This window comes from Xiphias gladius, chromosome 21 (genome assembly GCF_016859285.1).
Source record: "Xiphias gladius isolate SHS-SW01 ecotype Sanya breed wild chromosome 21, ASM1685928v1, whole genome shotgun sequence".
Lineage (NCBI taxonomy): Eukaryota > Metazoa > Chordata > Actinopteri > Istiophoriformes > Xiphiidae > Xiphias > Xiphias gladius.
Genome location: NC_053420.1, coordinates 10,081,386 through 10,105,557, shown reverse-complemented (window position 1 = coordinate 10,105,557; position 24,172 = coordinate 10,081,386). Strand labels below are relative to the sequence as shown.

The following is a 24,172-nucleotide window of genomic DNA, read 5'->3' as shown; positions in this document are numbered from 1 at the left end:
TGATTAGAAAACTTGGCCTTACTAAGATGTGGGGTTTGTAGTGTTGAATAAAACCACAAGTTAAAATTTTATTTGGATAAGTTGGTTAACAAACGCTCAGTTCACTGTCAACACTTCTAAGAAGTCATGAGTTGTGCTTTTCCTAAAAATATTTTCACTGCTTCAGCAGCGTAAACATCACCAGACCAAAAATGTTTCAAAACCCAAATCATCCCATAATCATGTGTCTAACCATGATGTGTATGATAATTACAGATCTTATTATGCAGCAGCAAAATAACAAAAAAAACATTGGGTGCAAATAAATTTGGACCTCCTTCATAGACATAGCATCATTTATGAATAATATTTGTTTTATATGGTTTTAACGATACTGTAAAGATCTAAAATTAAACTTGGTTTCTGTTAGTCTGACTGATGTAAAATGTGTGGTATTGACACAGTATCCACTCAGTTTGGGAAGTCCCACATTCATTCATCATTGCCCCTCACTTGACTATGAATTAGCTTTCCTTTCACCAGAGCTAGCAGAAAAAAACACAGGAGTGACTAATGCTTGCCAGTTAGCTACCTGGATACATTTCACTATGTGGTTTCTGGAGTGTCCTGTCAATAAAGATACTGTTGCCAGAAATAACAGGAATACATTAACGGCCTGTTACACTGTGGTTTTGTGAGAGAGCACATGAGTAATGCACAGAATTAAATTTGTTGGAATTAAATTATAGATATCTGACCATTAAGGGTACAATCCCTACAATATGTGTAATGTGCCGATGATGTCAAAGAAGACTCATTAAAGTCTGGGCAGGGTTAGTGCATCGGTGCTTTTCTTACTGTACTCACACTTAGGCTCTCATATACAAAACATTTTACTTTTCTGTTAATGTCATTACCAGTGCAACTTTATGTCAAAGGGAAATTCAGTCACTTCACTTGTCCTTTTTAGAATGAATCAGAGTGTGAGGTGCTGCTTTCTGTTGTGGTGGTTATTACATGTGAGGGCAATAACTATACTTATTAATCTTTACTCTTTAAACTTATACTTATTAATCTGGTGCCTCTGGACCTCTTAATGGCTGCCTACAACTTTTTTTCAGCACTTCAAATAGGTCTGGTGCATTGCTCATTTGACAGCCGACGAGATGAATACAGCTGCTTAGAATTTTTCTAAGTCAACTTATAGCAATAACAACTCTTAAATCTGTATGTTTCTTCAACTGACCTGAAAAACGTCTGTCTATCACTATCACCTGCTATTGCCTTCCTGTTGACTAAAAATGACATTAACAGGAGAGATACGTTGGTAGGCGGGCTTCCATCCACTTGTTTATATGCGTATTTTCTATTCATGAATCAAAAAACCTGAGTGGAACCTCTGGAAATTCGAAAAAATCTCGAAATATCACAAAAACCGTTTTTATGCTTGGCAGAGGTGGAAAAGTTCTTTTATATGTTAGCTGAAGCTACTGCTCCCCTGAAAAGACATAAGATCTATGTGAAGTGATAATGAAACTTATGTTCCTTAAATTAAAAATGAAAGAAACATTAATTCCACATTTCCATCATGTTTTCTACATTGTTTTTCACTGTTTGAGGTTTGACTTGCACTTTTTTAATGGTGTCATCTTGTTGCGCCTCCTCCTTCTGCAGTAGTTTTAATGGCACCCAACTGAAGAATTAGTGCTACCAGCTGAACCAACTCCTAATATTAACACAACAGCGATGGATGGAAACGTGCATTAATTCACATTTTCGTTTGCCAAATTTCTTAAAATTTGGTTATAATTTGCGCTATATTTGGATGGAAAACCCACCTAATGCTGTTTAGTTAGAGCAAAATAACACATCCTCCTGAACAAAAAACCGATAACTTAAGCACAATATCAGACTGAATAAAGAAATGGCATTGTCTGATTATTAGGCTAATCTGAATCCACATTATGGGACTGGTTCAATTCAACCCAAAACATGGAAGCCTGATAATCACTCTGAATGGGCATTTTGTTTTGTTATTTGGGCTGACATTTCCTGTTTTGGGTCTAATCAATCTCCAAACACTATTGGCTCTCGTAACCATCTGCTCTCATGTCACTGAGGCTGTGTTACACGGTGTACAGATGATATAAATTAGTCCAAGTTTACAGAAAACAGAAATTGATATTGAGAATATGTTGTTGCAAAGAAATATGATAGAGGAAAAACAATAGAGAAGGCAGAGTCTAAACTTTCTGCAAAACAAAATACAAGTTCCCGCCACTAAGTCAAATGTTTTCCTGTAACAAAAAAAAAAAACACTTCAGTTGATGTTTTCACTGTAATAATATGGACACTTAAAAGAGAAATAAAGGGGAGACTGTTAACTCAAGAAAAATAATCAAGGAAATCATGAATATTAATGAAGACTGTGCCTGCTCAACTGAGCTGGTGTATTATCCATTTAGCATTTAGCAGATGATGGGAACAGCATAAATTGACAGCTAACAAACCTGCCAAAAAGTAGCCTTTTGCAAAAGTGTCCCTTAGAAATTACCCAATCCCAGTTACCCAAAACAACTGCTTTGAGTGCGTAAAAATACCATAAAACAGTGTAATAATTCTGTTCTCACTACAAGTGGATATCATACTGCAAGATCGGATATTTTGGCAGAAAACAAATATGTTGTCTATGAACAATTTACTGATTCGATTCTGTTGGAAACAGGGTTGCCTACTGACACCTTCGGCTATCTCCGTTGGTCACGTTGCCCCTGGCTTGCAGGTGGGAGTGTAGTTACCCAGCTACCATTAGTCCCTCTCCCATTCTGAATCTGCTGTGTTTCTGGGACAGACATTTAACAAATTATTTTTTTGATAATGTGATGTTAATGTGAGATATAATCAAAGAGTGTAGCTGAGGTTGAAGGGAATTCATGGGTTTTCAGACTTTAATGATTTCACACTTTCACATTCCTCAAGGGTTCTGAGGGATTTCCAGCAAAGTCTAATTTGCTGTCTGATCACAGACATAACTCTCCTGGCTGATATCTCCCCTTGTTTAGGTATTGATCGACCGTTTTGGGTTTAACCGTACAAATTTCACATTATTGACATTGTCAAAACTGGGCCCCAGATAGTACATTACCACCAAACGCGCTCAGTTCACAGTTTATTAGGTAGACATATCTAAAACTATTGCAGTCTAATATAACTGTCCAGCAATAAACCCTACCTTCATGTAGGTTATAATGTTCAGTTTTTGTTTAGACCCTTTACAGGGGTGTTGATTGAACAACTTTATGGTTATTTTGCAGGCTGTAGTTTGTGGTGCTGTTAAACTATGATGCATCATACTGAGAATAATATTAGTGTGTGTAGAATAAATGACAGAAACATTTCAGCACCACAAACTGCGGCCTCCATACAGTTGATTGAACACCTCTCTAAAACAGTTTGAACAAAAACTGAACATTATAACCTTCATGAAAGCAGGATTTATTTCATGACTTGTGCATTAGACTGCATTACTTTAACCTAGTTGTACCTAGTATACCGGCAATCTGAGTTTATGTATTTCCTATTTTGTCTTACATTCTCCACGTCTAAGAAATCCTGCACTTGAATATAGTTATGAATAGGAGGTCTAGACGGGTGATATGACACAGCTACTTTCTGTGAACTCACTGGTTATTCCCATGCCTCCCACACTTTTCTAGTCCTTCATGTCCTCAGTTCTCATTACTCCCTCAACCTCAGACATTATTCAAGGTCGAGCGTTATCTTGACCACCAAAACCAATATCGGTTATTAGATACTAATTGGACGTAGCTGCTCTCTGCCGAGTCTTAAAGTAAATGTTGAAAATATTACCTTTTGAAAATTAACTTAAAGTTATTGTCTTAACTTACTCCATAAAAAAAAACACTGACAATCTAGTCCTTCATCGTGGATGGTTAAGTCACTTAACCTTAGCTCACCTTTTAGATTTGGCACAGTGTTATTTTGCTTTGGCTTTTGTTGTAAAGGGCTTCTGCATTATTGACAAAACTGTGCAGCTTAATCCTTCTGGCCTTGTGAGAGCCTCAGAGAGATGCGGCCTGCATCAACAATGATAGCTGTAATTAGTTGAAGCCAAACTGCAACAGCTACTCTGCTCATTGCAGTGCAGTAGTTGTAGCCTGGGATTTATAGATTTGTACACCCAGTTTACTCTTTAAAGGTTTTTTATAAATTGATACTAGAATTTTTTTTCTTAATGAAGAGGATAGATTAGACATCGGTAGTCTACATCAATCTACAGAGTAATGTTAAAAGAAAAAGAAAGAACAGATGGCTTAGTTTGCATCCTTTGTATATTTACAATAGTCCACTTCTCAACAGGGTGTGTTACTGAGACATAATATTTGGGGTTTTGATTTGAGAAACCGACTGGAAATATTTATCTTTAGGACCACTTCAAGTCAAATGTTTCAAAAATCTGCAGTAGTTGAATTGGCAACGAAACCCTGTTTATGCAAATGTCAGGTCGAATAAAGAAAAGAAGTGTCAGAAGTTCCAAATTGTGGGCAGTAGATTGATTTTGTTATAATTAAAGTTGCATCCAGTTAAGCATTGGTAGACCGCATTTAAATGTGTTAGTATACTAGTAAAATATTTTTAATATTCTTTCACCACTGGCATTTCAGTCAGCTAATTTATGTGAGCACACCCATTGTTTAAAAAGCTCTGATTAACCTGTTTCTGCTTTGTATATACAGTAAACAGTGTATTTTTGTTAAAATCAGTGTTAAATATTTAGCAAATGTTTCTAAATTTGGTCTTCTACTGTGATAGACAGTGTTTCAATATTAATGTTACCATATAGTTAGGGCTGCAACAATTGGTGGATTAGTCGCTTAGTTGATAGGCAGAAAGTTAATCTTAAATAGTTGTGATAATAATAAATATTTTGAGTTATTTTTCAAGGGGAATTCACTGATTCCTTATTCTTAAATATGACAGTTTGAGGCTTTCCTTTGTAGAACTGGATATCTTTGGGTCTTGGTCTATTGGTTGGACAAAACAAGACATCTCAAGACGTTACCTTGGGCTTTAGGAAATTCACCATTTTCTTAAAAAGAATAAACCACAAATCAATTAATTGAGAAAATAAACAGCAAATTATTTGATAATGAAAATAATTATTAGTTCCAGCCCGACATATATTACATCCAGTCAATAAAATGAAACTCCCACTCTGCTTTCTTCTTTGTTATGTCAGTGTAAACGCAAATTGTTGTGTCTGCCTTAGGCTAGCTGTTTATTTTTCTTTCCTTTTTAAACTGTTGTCTGGGTTTTTTCCTGGTACTTCTTCTGTAACATGTGTATGATGGATTTGCATTTTATTGCATTTTGATCAGTTCACAAGGAGAAACTCATTTGCTTTGATTAGTATGTCTCTTTCTCACTGCACAGGTCACACACATTATGGGCTTGTTTGCGTTTGTTGTTTGCGCCAGTGGCAGTTTCATTCGCCATCAGTCTGTGTACATGTGTCATTTTCTTCTACCAATTGGCATTCAAACAATTTAAGTGACGAATTGAACTTTGAAATTAACGTGTGTGTTGTGTGAGATCATTACTGTTTGAGTGTCTTTGGCTAACATCTACATGTAAATGGATCTGTCCAGTTTTAAATGAGGTAACTTTGATTTGTTGCCACTTAGTGCGACGTGTACGGTTTAGGTATTGTCCGCCTTTTTCTATACTTTGCCTCAGCAGTCACTGATTATCCTTTTTTTTGTTTTTACATCTGTTGAAGATCGCACTCTCCGGGGGACATTGTGTAATTGTCAAAGAGAACATAAAGATGACTTCCTGAACTACCCCAAGACAGCCTTGTCAAAAAACAGACTATTTAAAGGTCCATCTTGTCTTCCTTCCTCACAGGTCCATTCTCAGACGTGGTCACCACAAATCTCAAGCTCTCCAACCCCACAGACAGGAATGTGTGTTTCAAGGTGAAGACGACAGCACCGCGCCGGTACTGTGTGCGGCCAAACAGTGGAATCATCGATGCAGGCACCTCAATCAATGTATCAGGTAATAAATGAGGAACTGGGGCATGAAAGTGCTGTAGGGCAATGTAGCCTGCCGGTTAACTTTATTTACTTATTATTTACATACAGGCAACTTTAACATGTACCAGCTTCTGTTGCTGAAACAAGTAGTCAGCCACCAGAAAATTAATTTGACAGGTTAGATCATTTATCTTTATCTAAGTCTTTTATGACATTAAATACAAAACATTTGCTCGTTAGAGCTTCTCAGACATGAGGGTCTTGCTCCTTTTTCAGTATACATCTGGGTTTTTTGACTGTACGTCAGACAAATTATGTAATTTGAAAGTATCCTTTCTTGTAAGTTGTGATGAAAATTTGTTGTTTTTGCTGAGATTTTCTAGACTACAAGATTTATAATGAAAATAATCATTGGTTGCAGCCCCAGTTGCTACATATTCAGTGAGACTGAATATCTGAGTATCTCTGACTTTGGTTTTATTTGTATCTGGATTAATATAAAAACAAGCATGTGAGAATGTCTTAGTGTATGGAAGGAAGGCAAACTATTATCTCACTAGTATCCTAAATGGGTTTGCACTTTTTACATAAACACCCAGACTACTCCTCTCCCATTACATACTTGGAGGGGGACAGATTAAGTCTAACGTTTCCAAACTATACCTCCTCTGCCATTTACAGCCACAGACTTATTTTACAACCTCTCCTATCTGGTGTCAACAACTGCAAACTGTGTCACAGGGGAACTGCTCTCAGCAGTGGCGACAAATCAGCACAATCCACTGTGTCACTTGCTGTAATTTTTATGCCTCCGCTCCGGTAACAGCCGTGGTTGGAGACACTATGCTTCTTGGTTGTCCATCCATCCGTCCTATTCTTGTGAATGCGATATTTATATCTTGAGGGAATTTCTTCAGATTTACCCAAAAGTTCACTTAGACTCAAGGACAAAGGTCAAAACACATTTTTGGCCATAACGCAAGAATTCATACGCTAATTATGATCAAATACACTGAAGACCTTGTGGGAAAATCCTTCGAAGTCTTCACTACATTTATTATGTGAGTCTGGACAGACAGATTTAAACTGCAACTGCGGTTGTTGGTAGAGGCATACAACCGTGAGGCAGTAATTCTAGTTTTTACTATCTCAAATGGGTAAAATCATATTTCATTGAAGAGCAGCGCGCAGCCCCTTCTTGCTCTGCTCCCGGCCTCTCGCTCTCTCTCTCTCTCACACAAACACATTGACAACGGACCTGTCTATCATTGTCGGACTGGCCATCAGGAGGACCGGGAGAAATCCTGCAGCATCGGTTGACCGTCAAAAAAAAAACCATAAAATTTTTACCATCCCTGTCTGTTTCTTTAAAGGCCCTCTATGTGTGCCTGTCATTTGGAGTGTACATGAGAGCATGCTACGTGCTTGCGCTGGGACTGGGCTCACTGGCCAATCACAATATGTAATCAACCCTACCCAAGTCAGTGAAGTTACCCGTTAGCTACCGCCACAAATAGAATCTAATCCTGTAGAATCTAAAACAGTGTGCAGGCACTGTGTGCTTTTAATATGAACACACACATTATGATACTTCGATGGAAAGACCAAAGTTTAAGTTAGACCCTGCATTGTAGACTCGCACCGTTGATTTGACCTATTTTGTTTGATTACACTTCTTCTCAGGAGAGTGTGGGTGTGTGCAGTACTGACTGACAGCTTCCTGACTCTCCTGTTAGCTTTGTCGCACCTTTATTAATGGGGGTGCTCCAAACCCGGAGCCAGTCGGGCCTTTTTCCCACTCATCTCAATTCAGCATGGAAAACGGCACATGCCGCTTATGCCATCTAGAATCAATCGCTCTGTGTGGCACATAAAGAAAGTATCATGTGTACCAACAGCATTGTAAACAGTACAGACTAATAAACACATATTTCACATGACTTTTTGTGGCTGAATCCAAAAGGTGAAGATACTGTACTGTCTTAAAACACTTAAAATCTGTCAAAAGATTGTCACAGCATCTCCTCTTACCTGTTGCTGTTTGATTATCAGCTGATAGAGAATCAGTGTCATACCTGCCACCTTGTTTGCACTCAATTTAAATGTGTTTCCCCTGATCTTGCTGCTATGAAAAAAGCAGGGTAAAATGGATTGGAGCCATATTTGTCTGACCACTTACAAACTAAGCAGAGGTCTGATCTACCAAAATGACTAGTAGAGAGTGCAGGGCCTTTAAATTGTAACATAAGAATTGCATAAGAACTCATTGCTATATCAATAATGTGATGTAGGAATAATTATTGGCTGACTTTTGTTATAGTAGCATAGCATTATAGCTTAAACGTACCCTGTGGAGCTTTTGGACCACTGCTCCACAGTTTTGTGGAGCAGTGTTTTTTATGAGTGGACCCCCATTTTTCCTGTCTAGTTCACACACCAGAGAATGCAGGTGACACGATAGCCATTCCTCCCAGTGTCTAAGAAGATTCTCTGTCATCCAGGTCATGGTATTTCTAAGTGCAGCTGGACTTGCTTGAGGTTCTTGAAGACGTTCCACCATTCATCCGAAAAAACTGAAGCCTTTCGGATGAGAGGTGACACGTCTTCAAGAACCTCTAGCAAGTCCAGTTGCCTTCGTAAAGCATTTAGAAACATTCCAGCCAGTGGATTCACACTATTTCACTGATCTTCAGGTGGTGATAAAATGCAGCAGTTCACCGGCAAAAGCAGTGAAGAGGAAGTCTGCAAGGAAATAAACAATTTTTTCAAAAAAGTGATTTGTTATACCTCAAGGATAGGCACAATGTGTTTTGTGTAGCACTGAATAGACACAGAACATTTGTTTTCAAGTAAACTCTGCAGGGCAGCTTTGCCTTGTTCTTTCTCGATGGTCCTAAAAGCTGCGTTACAGCTAATTGATAAAAATCTCTCAACATATCGGACAGTTTCAGCCAAGTGAAATAAACCCTTCGCGGTTTTCTTACCAACAATACTAATAAAAATGTTCTTGTCTAAAGATATTCTAAAAGCACAAATAATCCTTCCCAAAATAACATCATCCACATTGGGGTATTCAGGCAAAATTATTGTTATACTGAGTTTTTGCTTGCACAGGATCTGTAAGTTGCTGCAGTCCAGTTTGTCTTGTATTTTTGACCTGTAATTTTTTTTTTTTAAAAAGCAGCACAAAAGCTACATAGATGTGTACTCTCATTGAGGCAAGATAGGCAGGGTAGCTGAGGATAGACACGGATAGACACAGTGCTTTTGAAGCTCAACCCAGCTGTAACTGTATATGTTGAATGTAGCCATGACCACAGGAATGTTGCTGAGCTTGATTGGTACTATGTAGCAGCATCCAGTGGAAAAATATGTGCCGTGAATGTTTAAAAAATCCTTGTGTCCACAAATGTTGAGCTTCTTTGGGGAATATGTCAGAAGTTTGTCTGACATGTATTCGGGATGTGTTATCATTCCAAGGAGGCCAGACAACAAAAGAACATACCACAGTAGAAAACAACAATTCTTCTGTTGCAATTATGGAATAGGGTTCTTTAACTTGTCCCTACACTTCTTTGTAATGTGTATGTGTTATGATGGGACAAGAAAACTGTTCTCCTATCTTAACAGACATCTCAGTCCATATTGATGCTCATATGCCACACAAATGTTCTGTTCCAGTATTCACAGTTAGTTATATGTTGCTGTCACATTTTCATGCTACAGTTATTGAGGCCAGAAACTTCACAGTAAGCTGTATTGTCAAAATAATCATTAAAATATCCTGAGATATTACTATTAGTGCTAAAATATAGTAAGTTTCCTTTGTACCATGATGTTTTCTTTGGATTTAATCATGCCCAACAAACTGAACAGTGAACTATATTGCAGCTTTGTTGGACTCTGCAAATGAACTAACATCCATTCCAAAAAAAACAAAAAAAACCATTAATAAAAAGCAGGTTGTTTGATTAAAGTTTAAAAAAATTTATTGGGAATCTCTTCAAATGTAGTCTGTCTCTCTTAGGTTCTATGCATGCATTCATGTTTTCATACATGTTAAAAGTTGTAAAATAGCCAAAGAATCCTGTACACTGGTGATCCTTTGTACTTTATTTACAACCTTTCGGTCCTCAGACCTTCATAAGGTAAAATACTAAGGCTTTATTTTATTGGTCCTGTATATTCCAACAAAATATCTGAAATCTTTTACTTATAATTTCCTAAAAAAGATTGCTGATATTTAGCTGTTAATTACTATGATCTTTCCAAGAAAGAACTACGCAATTTGTTATTTATTAGTTGTAAGGGAAATGGAGAAAGTGTTAGTTGCTACAGTTAATTCAAATTACAATTAATCAAGAAAACAAATACCACAGCCAGAGTAGAAGCTCATGCGTGCCAAAGAACAAAATTTGCACCGTTTTAGACGCAAGGAGTTTCCTCTTTGTCAGTCTTGAAAAATGCAGCACTCTCTCATTGATCGTTACGACTCAGTGCCCGTAAATGAGCCGCACTCCAATAGGTCAACAAGTTAATTGTTAGCATAGCGAGAGTAGCTAGAGCTGGTTCTTGGTTCTGCTGCTAACCTGATAAAAACACAAATTAAACTTCTAAAGAAAGGCAGGAGCCCTCTGAAAATGACAATAATCAGTTACGGTAATAGAAATTGTTGGTGGTATTGTTACATTTAAGTATTTTTTTTTTACCACGGTATAGTAAAACTGGTATATTAAAACATTTCTACTCACAATCCTCATTAGCTATTTCACCCACCAACTACATTCTTATAACAGGACTTAACCTCTGAGTATTAGTGGATTCCTTCAAAAGTGTGTTGGACTGAAGTACTGGTGACTGGTGGTTTATTTCCCATCCGGAAATAAGCCTGATGGTATATAGTCAGACCCAGAAGAGCACACTCAGGAGTGTGAGATCCTGCTAACCCCCCCTCCCCCAAAAAAAAGCCTTTATCTCGACAGCTATGGTTGACTTCACTCTCTTCCCCGCTCCCACGCTATATTGTCTCAGTAGGTTTGCTGATCTTTGACCAAGTTTTTGTGTTGAGTAATACCGAACAAAGTGGACAGGGAACACCCTTTTACACGTAAGGCTTCTCTGAATCATATGAAAAGGTTGCTGATAGGGGTGTATCACATATGAGTCATATGGTGTCATGTGTTATATCGTATCTCATTTCGTATCATGTAATGTTCAAAGTAAGGCTGACAGGTGGTGAATATACTTCATATTTTGGTCAGAATTTGTCAGACAGTCTTTTTTGTATATATGTATATTGTCAAACACAGCTTTTTTCTGTTATATGCTGCTGAGAATTCACTTTAAATGGGTCAGGGAATTACTGAAGTCTCAAGTTTTATACTTTTACTGAAGCTAAGTGACATGACACTTGGAAAATGGATATGCAAGACACAGTCTCAGGCACTGGTTATTTTTCCTGTTCTCATGACATATCAAATCATGGCACTAGAGCTGCGACGATTAGTTGATTAATCAATTAGTCGATTGACAATAAAAATTAGTCAACAACTACTTTGTTAATCGATTAATTGTTTTAGTCATTTTCCAATTAAAAACTTAAAATATTCTCTGAGTTCAGCTTCTTCAGTGTGAGGATTTGCCGCTTTTCTCTTTATATCAATGTTAACTGAATATTTTGGATTATTATGGATTTTGGACTGTTGGTCGCACAGAACAAGACATTTGAAGACTTTGTCTTGGACTCTGGGAAACTGTGATTGACATTTTTTACTATTTTTTGATATTTTATGGACAAAGAAATTAATCGATAAATCTCAAAGAATCAAGTTGCAGCTTTACATGGGACTGTGGTTTTTGTACTGAATTGTTGTTTGATCAACTGACAAAAGATTAATCTGCAACTATTTTGATAAATGATTAAGTATCTAAGTCATTTTTCAAGCAAAAAATGCCAAACCTTCTGTGATTCTAGCTTCTTAAATGTGAAGATTTGCTCCTTTTTTTCTGTCTGCAGGCCTAACCTTCACCCCTGTAAGCCCTTAAGGGTAAAAAGTTAGTGGTAATTCTGTTGTGAGCATCTTGTCTCCCGCAACACAGTTAATTAGTGACAGGAAAGAAAAGTTTTCTTACCTCAATCCCTCACCCCTCTACTCATTCCATTCATCATCAACAAGCAGGCAAGTGATTACCATCCTGCTTGTTGTCTACAATTTGCCTCTGTGAGTTTAAAATTGATTGCCCAGCAGAAGTAAGAATACTGAATTATGTCATTAGCAGAAGTAGCTTTTTGTAAAGGTGTGTTCAAAGGCTGTAAATCAAAGATGATTTAAATCCTTTTTTCCCCTACTGTGGGAATGTTTTTTAAATCTCAGGCTTTGGCTCAGGACCTTTTTATGTTGCTCAAAGAACTTGCATGCTTTCCTTCCTCCATTCTCTATTATTGTCCCCTTGGACCCTAAGGTAGATGGCCTTGCAAATTGGGTCTGACTGAAACAGGACGCTCTCAATCTGTTCGTGCCGTCTGTTTCTGGTTTGCGATATTGAACTGCCCTGATTGCTGTAATGGTGCACTACATCTCTGAGGTTTTCCACTCTAGGGAGAATTGGCATGTGCCATATATGAGAACCATTCTAATAGCTACACCGGCTTTGAAATTAGGAGGTCATTTGTTTCCAGTGAAAGCCAAAGAATCACGCAGGCATTGAAGACATAGCTGGTACTGATGTCAAAATATTCCTTTGAATTACACTCTCATTTAAAAGAGGACAAAAAGATGAGCCATCAATAGACTTTTTCATCTGCTCTGCACTTCCAGCCCATTTCACTTGAACACTGACATAAGAAAGTGATTGTAATTCATAGTTGCAGCTCTAAAATACCTTCTCAGTCATTGGAATGACATCAAATAACACACCATGGACTGAGGGGACTGATGTGGTGATGGGTTAAAGTAGTATTCCAACTCCACACCTGCTTTTTGTTAGAGTGATATGTAATGTTATGAAAGAAAAAGGCAGGTTTGGAAGCTGTTAGCAAGATAACCCCCTTGGGAAATTGTAGATCTATCAGGGTTTCGCCGTCATGGTAACACGAACATAGAAATAAATCATCTCCACCACTTTTTCCGAGCAGCAAAGGCAAGCCCAGATTTTCGAAGATGTGGAGGCCCTAATTTACTGTTTGATAAATACGTGGGATTTGATACTCACTAATTAATCCGAGTAGTGAATACAAGAGTTGAGAAAGAGAAAAAGATGGAAAGTTGCTGACACAGAAGAAAATACAGCCTAATCGCTGGTGGTCCCGAAATGTTCATCCTTGAGACAGAATGTGTTTTTGTTTGTTTGTTTTTTGGGGGGGGTTTGTTTGTTTGTTTTCTTTGCAGAGCTTCACGCACAAATCATGCTGTGTTCCTGCCTGTCTGCTGCAGTTTGGATGATACTAAGACACTTTGACACGTTTTGCTCCTCCTGAAGATAAGATTTAAAATAGGGGTAACCTTCATTACAGGTCACATATGTATGGAGTCTAATGATAGCTTGACAGAAAATCTGCAACTATTTTAATGATCAATTAATTATTTAAGTATTTTTTCCAACCAGATAATGCCAAATATTCTGTTATTTTATCTTGTTTTTATATTATTGCAAATGGAATTTCTTTGGGTTTTTACTGTTGATCGGACAAAACAAGAAATTTGCAGACATCAGCTTGGGCTGTAGGTAACTGCACTCTGCCATTTTAACCTTTTCCTTATGCTTTTCCGGACCAAACAATTAGCAGATTAATAGATACTGTTAACCATCCTATAGAGGTAGTAGTCTAAATAATCTAATAGCCGTAATATTTTGAATCTCATTAGCAGCTGACTACTAAAAAAAAAAAAAAGAAATTGTATAGCAGAACAATATAGTCTGATTTATCTTGCAAGCCCTTGGAAGGGTCCCAACCCCAGAAGCACTGCACTAAGGTATCATTTTAATAATCCTACTGAGACTACAGAGCCTACAGCTTTGCTGTGATTTTATAGCATGCTTTTAACATTTCATTTCATAAGACCATAGAAGAAAATCCTGAAATCTTTACCTTACGTGAGCGGGATATATGTTTTCCTTCCTATGATGACACTGATTGTCATTTTGTATTTCAGTTATGCTGCAGCCTTTTGACTACGACCCCAATGAGAAGAGCAAACACAAGTTCATGGTCCAGTCCATGCTAGCACCTCCTGATATGACTGACATGGAGGGAGTGGTGAGTTAGTCTCATCTACTTAAAACCATTTTTCACCATTATTCACATTATCTGCAGATCTTGAGAAGTCTTGAAAATCATTAAAAAGCAAGAATGTGTTAAATAGTAATTTACAAAGGTCTTGAATATTTTTTCCTGCCTGCCACAGACAGTAACATTAGCTATAACTTTTTTTGTATGTGCCAGGACGCGTTATACATCTATAAACAAGTGAGACTGGTGTGACAGTGGATTGTGCATACAGGAAGCTTTTTAAATGTTTTTTGTGGAATTTATATGTATTATTATTTATTATTACGACTGCTAGCCACAATAGCTAGGGAGCTCATCGACTCATAATCTACCTTTCAATTTTCAATTATCATCAATTATAAAAATCATTATTATATAAAGCAGGAAAATACCGACAAATTGTAGGCCTTATTGTCCTACTGGTTTTCTGTCTTTTTTTTTTTTTTTGACTGGTATGACCCTAAAAAAAGGTATTAAATTTAATTCTTTTTGGTGTCAAAAAGTTCTTAAAAACTCTCAATTTTAATTTAGTGAACAGTGCAGCAACCCTGTTCAGTGTATCTGTGCCAGTGTTTTGCAGATGATTTAGAACAAAAATGCCTTGCGCACACTCCCTTATACAGGCAGACACTGTTTTCAAGGACAGGAATATATACATCCGTTGAATTCAACTGTAAGGAAAGAGGTGGTCGATGGACATCTCCCAGCCTGCCGAGAGCCTGCGTTGCAGTGCTGACACACAGCAATAAAAAAACACAACGAACAAAGTTTAGTCATAACAGCGTGTGTGGTCTCAAAGGCAACTTTGCGGTCAATGGCCAAAATAAAGTATATACAGTAAATCATTACTAACATGCAAGCTATTGGGTTGAGAACTTGATGTTGTGACACACAAACACACAGAGACAACCTAAGCGACTTTTACAAATGAGACACTGTACCCCAGTGGGGTAAGGTGCAAGCCTGTGATTGTAACAGTGGTTAGACTTGAAAGCAGATTTTTTTTTGACGTTTGGTTTTAAGAGGAGCACAACAGAGAAAGACTGCAGTCCTCCTGGTGGTAAATTTCTGTCCATTGTTGTACAGGGTACCCGAAAAGTCCTAAAAAGCACTGATTTCAGTTTCCTCAAAAAAGGCTTTCAGAGGGCTTAAATACTTTTTCTAGTAGTCAGTAACATTAGTTGTAAAATGTATATGTTCTGAAAAAATCCCATGTAAAATTGTTCCAGACCTCTGACTTTATATAAAATTCATTTGGGGACCTTAAATAAATTAGTTGTTTTTTAGTTGGTTAATCCATCCATCAATTTTCTACTGCTTATCCAGTTCCAGGCTGTGTTAAATTATTAATTGATGATATTATTAGGAATAATGTTATATACAGCTGGGAAATACTTAGAAAAATGTGATTATAAATGTAAATTAATTCATGTAAACAGTAAATAATTGTAGGCCTTATTGTCCTACTGGTTTTCTGTCTTTTTTTTTTTTTTTGACTGGTATGACCCTAAAAAAAGGTATTAAATTTAATTCTTTTTGGTGTCAGAAAGTTCTTAAAACTCTCAATTTTAATTTAGTGAACAGTGCAGCAACCCTGTTCAGTGTATCTGTGCCAGTGTTTTGCAGATGATTTAGAACAAAAATGCCTTGCGCACACTCCCTTATACAGGCAGACACTGTTTTCAAGGACAGGAATATATACATCCGTTGAATTCAACTGTAAGGAAAGAGGTGGTCGATGGACATCTCCCAGCCTGCCGAGAGCCTGCGTTGCAGTGCTGACACACAGCAATAAAAAACACAACGAACAAAGTTTAGTCATAACAGCGTGTGTGGTCTCAAAGTCAACTTTGCGGTCAATGGCCAAAATAAAGTATATACAGTAAATCATTACTAACATGCAAACTATTGGGTTGAGAACTTGATGTTGTGACACACAAACACACAGAGACAACCTAAGCGACTTTTACAAATGAGACACTGTACCCCAGTGGGGTAAGGTGCAAGCCTGTGATTGTAACAGTGGTTAGACTTGAAAGCAGATTTTTTTTGACGTTTGGTTTTAAGAGGAGCACAACAGAGAAAGACTGCAGTCCTCCTGGTGGTAAATTTCTGTCCATTGTTGTACAGGGTACCCGAAAAGTCCTAAAAAGCACTGATTTCAGTTTCCTCAAAAAAGGCTTTCAGAGGGCTTAAATACTTTTTCTAGTAGTCAGTAACATTAGTTGTAAAATGTATATGTTCTGAAAAAATCCCATGTAAAGTTGTTCCAGACCTCTGACTTTATATAAAATTCATTTGGGGACCTTAAATAAATTAGTTGTTTTTTAGTTGGTTAATCCATCCATCAATTTTCTACTGCTTATCCAGTTCCAGGCTGTGTTAAATTATTAATTGATGATATTATTAGGAATAATGTTATATACAGCTGGGAAATACTTAGAAAAATGTGATTATAAATGTAAATTAATTCATGTAAACAGTAAATAATTCTAGGCCTTATCATCCCTACTGGTTATCACTGATATTTTTGCTACTTTGGCCAGTATGACCGTGAAACAGGCACTAAATTATATTCTACTGTACATGGTATTAAAAATGTCTTCAAAGAGTCCAAGATTTAACTTGGTGTACCCAGCAAAAGTGTTTCTGCTCAGTGGCCTCAGACCCTTTATCAGAAGCCAGCTATCTCCTTACAGTCCCTTTGTTTCATTGACTCTGTTACACTTCCAACCATTTCCCATATAGTCTTTATTACTTCATATACTTGTTTATTGGCTTATTTTAAATGGTCTCCAAAGCAAAAAGCTTAGAGGCCATATCAGTCAGATGTGCTTTAAGAGGGTATCTGCAGGTCTTGAAAAGTCTTAAAAAGCAGTGAATTCACATCCCTCAAAAAAGCCTTAGAAGGTATTAAAAAGTCTTCAATTTCATTTACAGACGTCTTGAATATTTTGTCTTGCCTGCCGAAGAAACAAAAAACACTGTCACTAGTGCTGCTACAGCAGCTACGGAGCTCATCGGCTCATAATGGACAAGTGTCGATTTTAGCAAAATGTCAAATGAAAACATCAATTTAATGACCAGTGACCAGATCAATTATATTACTGGGAATTATTGTTTTAAACAGCTGGGAAATACTGACAAATAGTGTGATATAAACATCAATAAATTCCTGTACTTAATAAATAATTTAATTGAATTAAATGACCACTACAGAAACCCTGTTTAAACACATAACACTGAAAGACAAATTTACAAATGTTGCTGTTACTCTAGTTTGGTTTTGGACTTTTCACCAACCATTGCAATCTTCCCTTCTACCTTGATTAAATAAATCCAGTGGAAGGAGGCTAAGCCAGAGGAGCTAATGGACTCCAAGCTGAGGTGTGTTTTTGAGATGCCAGTGGAGAACGAAAAAACGGTAAGCACATGCTCTGGCTCCCTTTCTCTCTTTGTCTCACCGTGTATTTTTTTGTTGTCACTACAGATTGGATATCAAAGAGACATCAGGGAATGAAACATCTCATTGCTTCTTTCCAGCATTTTAAAAATGACACTAATAGACCTTAGCAGGGTGCCATGGTTTAGTATTTTTAATTGTCGGTGTATCATTCTTTATTTGTCATGCTGCTGGTTTTCACCAAATGTAAAAGAATGATGCCTTTTATTGCTTCTTTTTGCACAGTAAGTTTGCTAATATTTGTCCCAGGGAGGGGCTACATTATTTATGGGGCCGCAAGTTTTATTGTTTTGTTCCAGCACCGCACCTTTTTACTGCTCTGCTGTATCCACCCTCTCTTTCTCTGTTTCTATCCTGTCTGTCTCTGTCCCATCTGTCCCATCTCAGTCTTCATCTCTCCTCTTCTTTTTGCTCTTTTTCATTTTTAATCTTTCCATCTTGTCTATGCTGTCTGTAAATGTTTAGCATTATTCTCTCCCTCTTCCACTCTCTCCCCATCTTGTCCCACTTTCTTCCACCTCCACTTTTCTGCTCTTGCCTCACCCACACTGTCAGGCATCAACAACCCTTCAGAGGGCCACTTTGTTCATTCTCACATGCTGTTTATTATTGTTGCGATTCCTCTGACCCTGCACAACTGTAGAGACATTATCTCGTCATGATATGAGCCGAGTCTACTGGCTTCATGAGCACCAGGAGGGAAAAGGACCTGCGGTAGTTGTTTTCAATTCATTATGAGCTGTGCGATACATACACATGGCTCCCTGTCAGCACTGTGCTCCACAGAGTCCGCTAGACAGAGATAATGCTGATAGAAACCAGCTTGATCCACTTATGAAAGGCACCCCTGGGTGAACTCTACTACAAACATAGAGATTGGAGGCACTGAACAAGCATAAAACAACAAGCATAAAAACTCGCAAAGAGACTGGAGCACATTTTATGGTTATGCAATGCAGACTTTATTCCATAAGCTGATGTTTTGGTGTGAACGTGCTTTCTTCAGAGCTTAAAGACTAAAACAAATCACATCATATTCAAAACTTCCAGGGCACCCAGATGTGCCAGTCAGCCTGTGTAAAAAGGACAATAACAATGAATAAAACCTTACAGAATTTGATATACACCATGGAGGAAGCACAGCTCATATATGCTTAGACACTACATATATAGTGAACAGAAGAAGAACAAAATTGTGGTACAAAATGTAAATAAGAGGAGCAATATGTAAAACATCAAAGTCAAGACAGTCCCTACCCCTGATTATCTAAAAGTATAAAGAAAAAATAACAGGGTTACTAAAGTTCATATATCCACATGAGGCTAGGCTAAGGGGAAAACAGAAATCATAAATGTTATGTAACCCCAGTTAGTCTTGTTGCAAAACACAAAATAAAATAACAGTAAACAAGACCCATCCATAAATAAGTGCCAGATATACAAATAACACAGTTCGTTTTAATGCTTGTTCACTGCCTACAGTTTTTAAGACGTCCTGTGCAGTTGAGCAAACCTCCCTACAGTTTTGAATGCCTTGGCTACACAATGGACTGTAGCGATAGGGGGCCTCAGATGAGCCTCTGTGTTCCTGCAGGCCTGGTATTTTCCATACATACTGTACATAAAAGTCTGCAAGTCCCCTGATGTTAACTGCACCCGTGTGCCAGCCAAGCTCAGAATCACCATAGAAACAGTATAACCCCTCCCCTCATAACCCACTTACAGCATGACATGGAATCCAACAAGATGATGTCGTCCAGCTTGCTGAAGTCAGACTCCTCTGCGCTGCCTGCGAAGTCACTGAGCTCCACCCTTGATGACGGGGAGGTAAAGAAGATCATGGAGGAGTGTAAGAGGCTGCAGATGGAGGCTCAGAGGCTACGGGAAGAAAACAAACAGATCAGGGTGAGTGAGATGACTCAAGGACCAAGGTCAGGTAATTTTTCTATCATTAATTTTGCTTTACTTTCCATTTCAGTGGTTCACTAAAGACACGTACCCCTTCAGCCTCCCTGTTAGAGATAATAAAGGGTGTGCAGGGTTTCCCCAAGGAAATTTTTTAGTGGAGGTGGTAAACCACAGATGATACGTATCCAGCTGGTCAATACGGACTTTTAGATAAAATCGTTCATCCAACAGGTGATTATCAAACCTAAAAATTACATCTCATGAAAAATTATTAATCATGGCTATGGCTAAGGAGCGGGTTGTCCATTAATCACAGGTTTGGTGGTTTGATCCCCAGCTCAAGTGTCCTTGGGCAGACGTTGAACTCCAGACTGCTCCCGATGGTTAGACCAGCACCTTGCCTGGTAGCCTGCTGCCATTAGTGTCTGAGTGTGTGTGTGTGTGTGAATTTAATTCCACCATCAGTCCAAAATATAAGAGGAAAATCGTCAAATTTGACAATTTGGAACCAGTCGTTGGCATTTTGCTTGAAAAATGACTAATCGATCATCAAAATATTTGCCGATTAACTTTCTGATGTCATTGCAGCTCTACAATCAACTAATTTGATTAATTTACAAATTGTTTCCCCTCTAATACGTCCTGTATGTTGAATCTTGTAAATTTTGGTTTAGTTTAAACAATCAGTGTACTTTCAGGCTGAACAAAGAAGAGAAACCTTTTTTTCATGTCAGTCATCAGAATCAGAATGAGCAGATGACAACACTGAGCATCCAGAGTCACATTTGTGTTTCCTGATTATTTTTGTGCTTATTGATGTTCATATTCAAGATAAGCAAAATTATGTGGGAATATGAGTCACACAAACTTGTTCTTCCAAATGGCTCTGCAGTATCCTCCAGCCTTTGCTGTATTTCTTTGATCAGAGACAGTAACTCAAGACTGAGGTTTGTGTTAAGTGGAACTACTCATATTTATAGTCAGAGGCAAACCTCAGGGTTTGACGCTCGTAAAGCAATTGTGCAAATCAATGAGTGTGCCATCAGTCACAACGATCAGTGAAGTAAGGTTTAAAAATTTTTTTTTTTTTTTTAAGGTTTGGTTGGAAATGCGTCCCAGCCAAGAAAGAGTCGTCCTTCCCTCAAACACCAACACCTCCTCCCCTTTAAGTTCTTGCCAGAGGCAGAACGACTGTTGGCTGCTCCTGTGGCTTAGATTAAACTAACAGAGAGCCCCCCACCCGCTGCTGGGAAATGAAGTGTGTTAAATCCTGGTGCCTTCTGCGGTCCTCAGGGGATTGAGTCAGATCAAAATTTAGGCAGATCCTTTTTCTATGAGCTAATAAATAAATACTGCCTAATCTTGTTGACTGATTTACAAACTGACTGTCTCCTTTCCCCATGTTGTCTTCCTTCCTCTCCATTTCGACATTCCCCCTTTTTATTTCACTCTCACACCACCACCCCTCTTCTTCTTCCTAAACACTTCCTCTCTTTCATCATTTCTCAATGATTTCCTCTCCCCTCCTCCCCGTTTTAGGAGGACGATGGCCTGCGGATGAGGAAGAGTAACGTGATGTCGTCTCAGCACCCCTCAGTTGGCATCAAGAAAGAGGAAGGGTTGAGCGCCCGCACGGTGGCCCTCATCATGCTTTTCTTTGTGGTGGGCGTCATCGTGGGCAAGTTGGTCTTGTAGAGTGCAGAGCAGTCCAGTCGGCTGCAGCATGCTTCCGGGGGATGAAAACAAAACACAGGATCTTGGGATTTTGGATCAGAAAATGTCATATCCGCTGGGTGGGGGGTGGTACAAGTTTTGATTCAATCTGATTTATGTAAAAAAAAATTTCAAAAGGTAATGTATGAGAAAAAAAAAAGAAAAAACAATCTTATGAACAAACCTACTGTTACAGGTCTTGCCTCTACGTAATCATCACATAATCATTCTGGCCCTCTTCCCAAAGTTTCATGTATACAGATGACTGGTTCTGTGGGGGGGGGGTAATGGAAAATGATTTAATGCTAGTGATTCAGACCAATGGATTTTCTAACACTGGCGAGGTAGTGTTGGTGCGATTGAGTCCGTTTTGCAATTGTGTGAATGTCATTTTAGTGTATTGTTGTTTCTTTTTCTAAATTACGGAGGCCAGAGCCTATGTATATGTATACGTAACCCCCCCCCCCACTTTATAGTATATCCAGGTGTTCCTTCCAGCTAAACCCCCTTTAAGGAAGGGATTTACCAGAGAGATGATCCACACAGTCGCGGTTTCACACAGGGCTATCAAACTGACTGCTCCAATCAGAGGCTTTGTAAAATTGGCTTGTCTTTGATTGTAGAACAACCTTGATCGGTGTATGAAACACTATTCCATAGGTATTTTCTTTCCTCGTGTCCTTTTTATTTTCAGTCTACCTTATTCCTGTCACCTGTCACTAGGCGTTCACCACATCCCTGCTTGTCAAAGGGGGATGTTTGATTGCATGCGTTCACACAGAGTGTTGCATCTGGACTTTGAATCTAATTTAATTGCTTTTATAATGGTGATGATAATAATAATAATGTCATTTGGCTGTAGGTTTGCACAACTACGTTTTCTGATTTTTCTTTTTCTCTCTCTTCTGTTTTGTTGCATTTTTATGATTTTGAGTAATTTTTTTTGTTGTTGTTGTTGTTAGGGTTGAAGCATTTAAGAATATTGCAGCTACCTGAAATGAGATTTGTGGGATTGGATCATTGCTGTAAATGTTCTCCAGATGAAAGCCTTGCCTTGTGACCTGTTTGGGGCAAGTTATTCTCAGGCCAAGAAGGAGATATATATACAGTACATTAACATGTGTATATATATATAATATATATAATATAATATATATATATATATATATATATAATATATATTATATAGATATATATATATATATATATATATATATATATATATATATATATATATATATATATATATATGATATATATATATTATATATATGATATATATGATATATATGATATATATATATATATATATATATATATATGATATATATATATATGTATATGATATATGTATTACACACACAAACACATGGAAAGTATGCATACATATAGTGGGAAACCACAAATAGACGGTGCATGTAGAGGCGAATAGTTTTGTGTTTTCCTGACAACATCAACACCAACTCTGTCCTAACAAAGGGACCTTGGTCTTTTCCAGCTCTTTCAGTTTTCTCATATTTTCCTACTGAGCCATACATTTGTTGACATTCTGTTTTGTTTGGGCAAACGTATGTCAGAGATCAACTGAGTGTTTTAAGCTGGCTGCTGCAGTTCTCCACTGCTGGTCATTTTGATTTTTCTTTTTCTTTTCTGTTTTTCTTTCACTCCACTGTAGACCTTTGTACAGTTTTTGGAGTTTGTTCAGCATTCATCTGTTGCTTATTAATGTTATATCCTCACTGCATTTGAAGGTGTGTTCATTTTTAATGCACTAAGGTTAAGAGTGTTTCTCCTTTGATCTTCCTGCAGCTTACAACATTTTTTTTTTCCCAGGCGAGAGGAAAAAAGCAACCTAGCTATAGCCTTGAGGGGAATTACATGATGACATTGTACTGTTCCAGAGCCAATGGTTATTTTTGTGTCAAAAATAAACAGAAGAAAAATAATCTAATCAAATTGTTTCATCTCCAAATTTGCATATTGAAGAAAAAAAAGCATTGGAGAGTGTCATTCTACTTTGCATCATTTGAAGGAAACAGAGCAGTTGGTTACATTTTTTTCCCCATTGTGTCCACATAAGATGAGTAAGTAGGAGTGTATCCCCTTTGCTAAACTGAAAGAAAAATTTTACAAAAATCCAACATCTCTTCATGTTAAGCGGAGTAAAAGACGATACATTTGGCTGGCGGGTAAGAGATTAAAATAAACATCAGCGCGTGTTTCTACTGTATCTCTGTAAAGTTGTTGGGTTGAGGATGACTTGCTGCTTAGAGGGCGGGCAGAGCAGACCTGAGCTACAGTCCCATCTTGGGTTATCAGGCCTGGGTCACACGGTACTTACAGAGAATTCTTCTTGTTCAATGAATCCTGGTTGGAGTATGAAAACATTTAACACAAGGAAAATACTTCCAAGTACCAGAATATACTGTTAATGTGATTAAGAATTCCCCACTGATGCCGTAAACCTCATCAATGTTGGTACTCCAAGTAGGATGAAACAAACAAAAATAATTACATGTAAATACTAATTGATCCAGGCCCAGTTGTAAAACACACTACACTGACCTGTCCTGGAGTCTCTGACCATCACCGTGATTAATGTAAGCAGTCGGGAAACTGTTTTGTATGTATATAAATAAATAAATAAGTCTATCTGAGAAGAAGATTAATATTCCTAGTCAAGTAGTCTCTCTGGTGTATAAAAACAACCCAACCTGGTTGGACTATGTAGCATCTTAATAAATTAAATGAATAAAGCCCCTACCTAAACTGTGTGAAGTC

At 37.8% G+C, this 24,172-nt stretch overlaps 1 protein-coding gene across 1 annotated transcript in view; it reads left to right on the top strand.

Annotated features, from left to right (window-relative positions):
• The window catches only part of LOC120783371 (vesicle-associated membrane protein-associated protein B-like), a 28,480-nt gene extending 5,971 nt beyond the window's left edge, over positions 1 to 22,509 (top strand). The window contains exons 2-6 of the mRNA XM_040116327.1: positions 5,908 to 6,060; positions 14,192 to 14,295; positions 17,651 to 17,731; positions 19,496 to 19,675; positions 21,218 to 22,509. Of these exons, the coding sequence (XP_039972261.1) occupies positions 5,908 to 6,060; positions 14,192 to 14,295; positions 17,651 to 17,731; positions 19,496 to 19,675; positions 21,218 to 21,373 (674 nt within the window). The 3' untranslated portion in view covers positions 21,374 to 22,509. The remainder of the gene's footprint in view (positions 1 to 5,907; positions 6,061 to 14,191; positions 14,296 to 17,650; positions 17,732 to 19,495; positions 19,676 to 21,217) is intronic.
• The last annotated feature ends 1,663 nt before the right edge of the window (positions 22,510 to 24,172 follow it).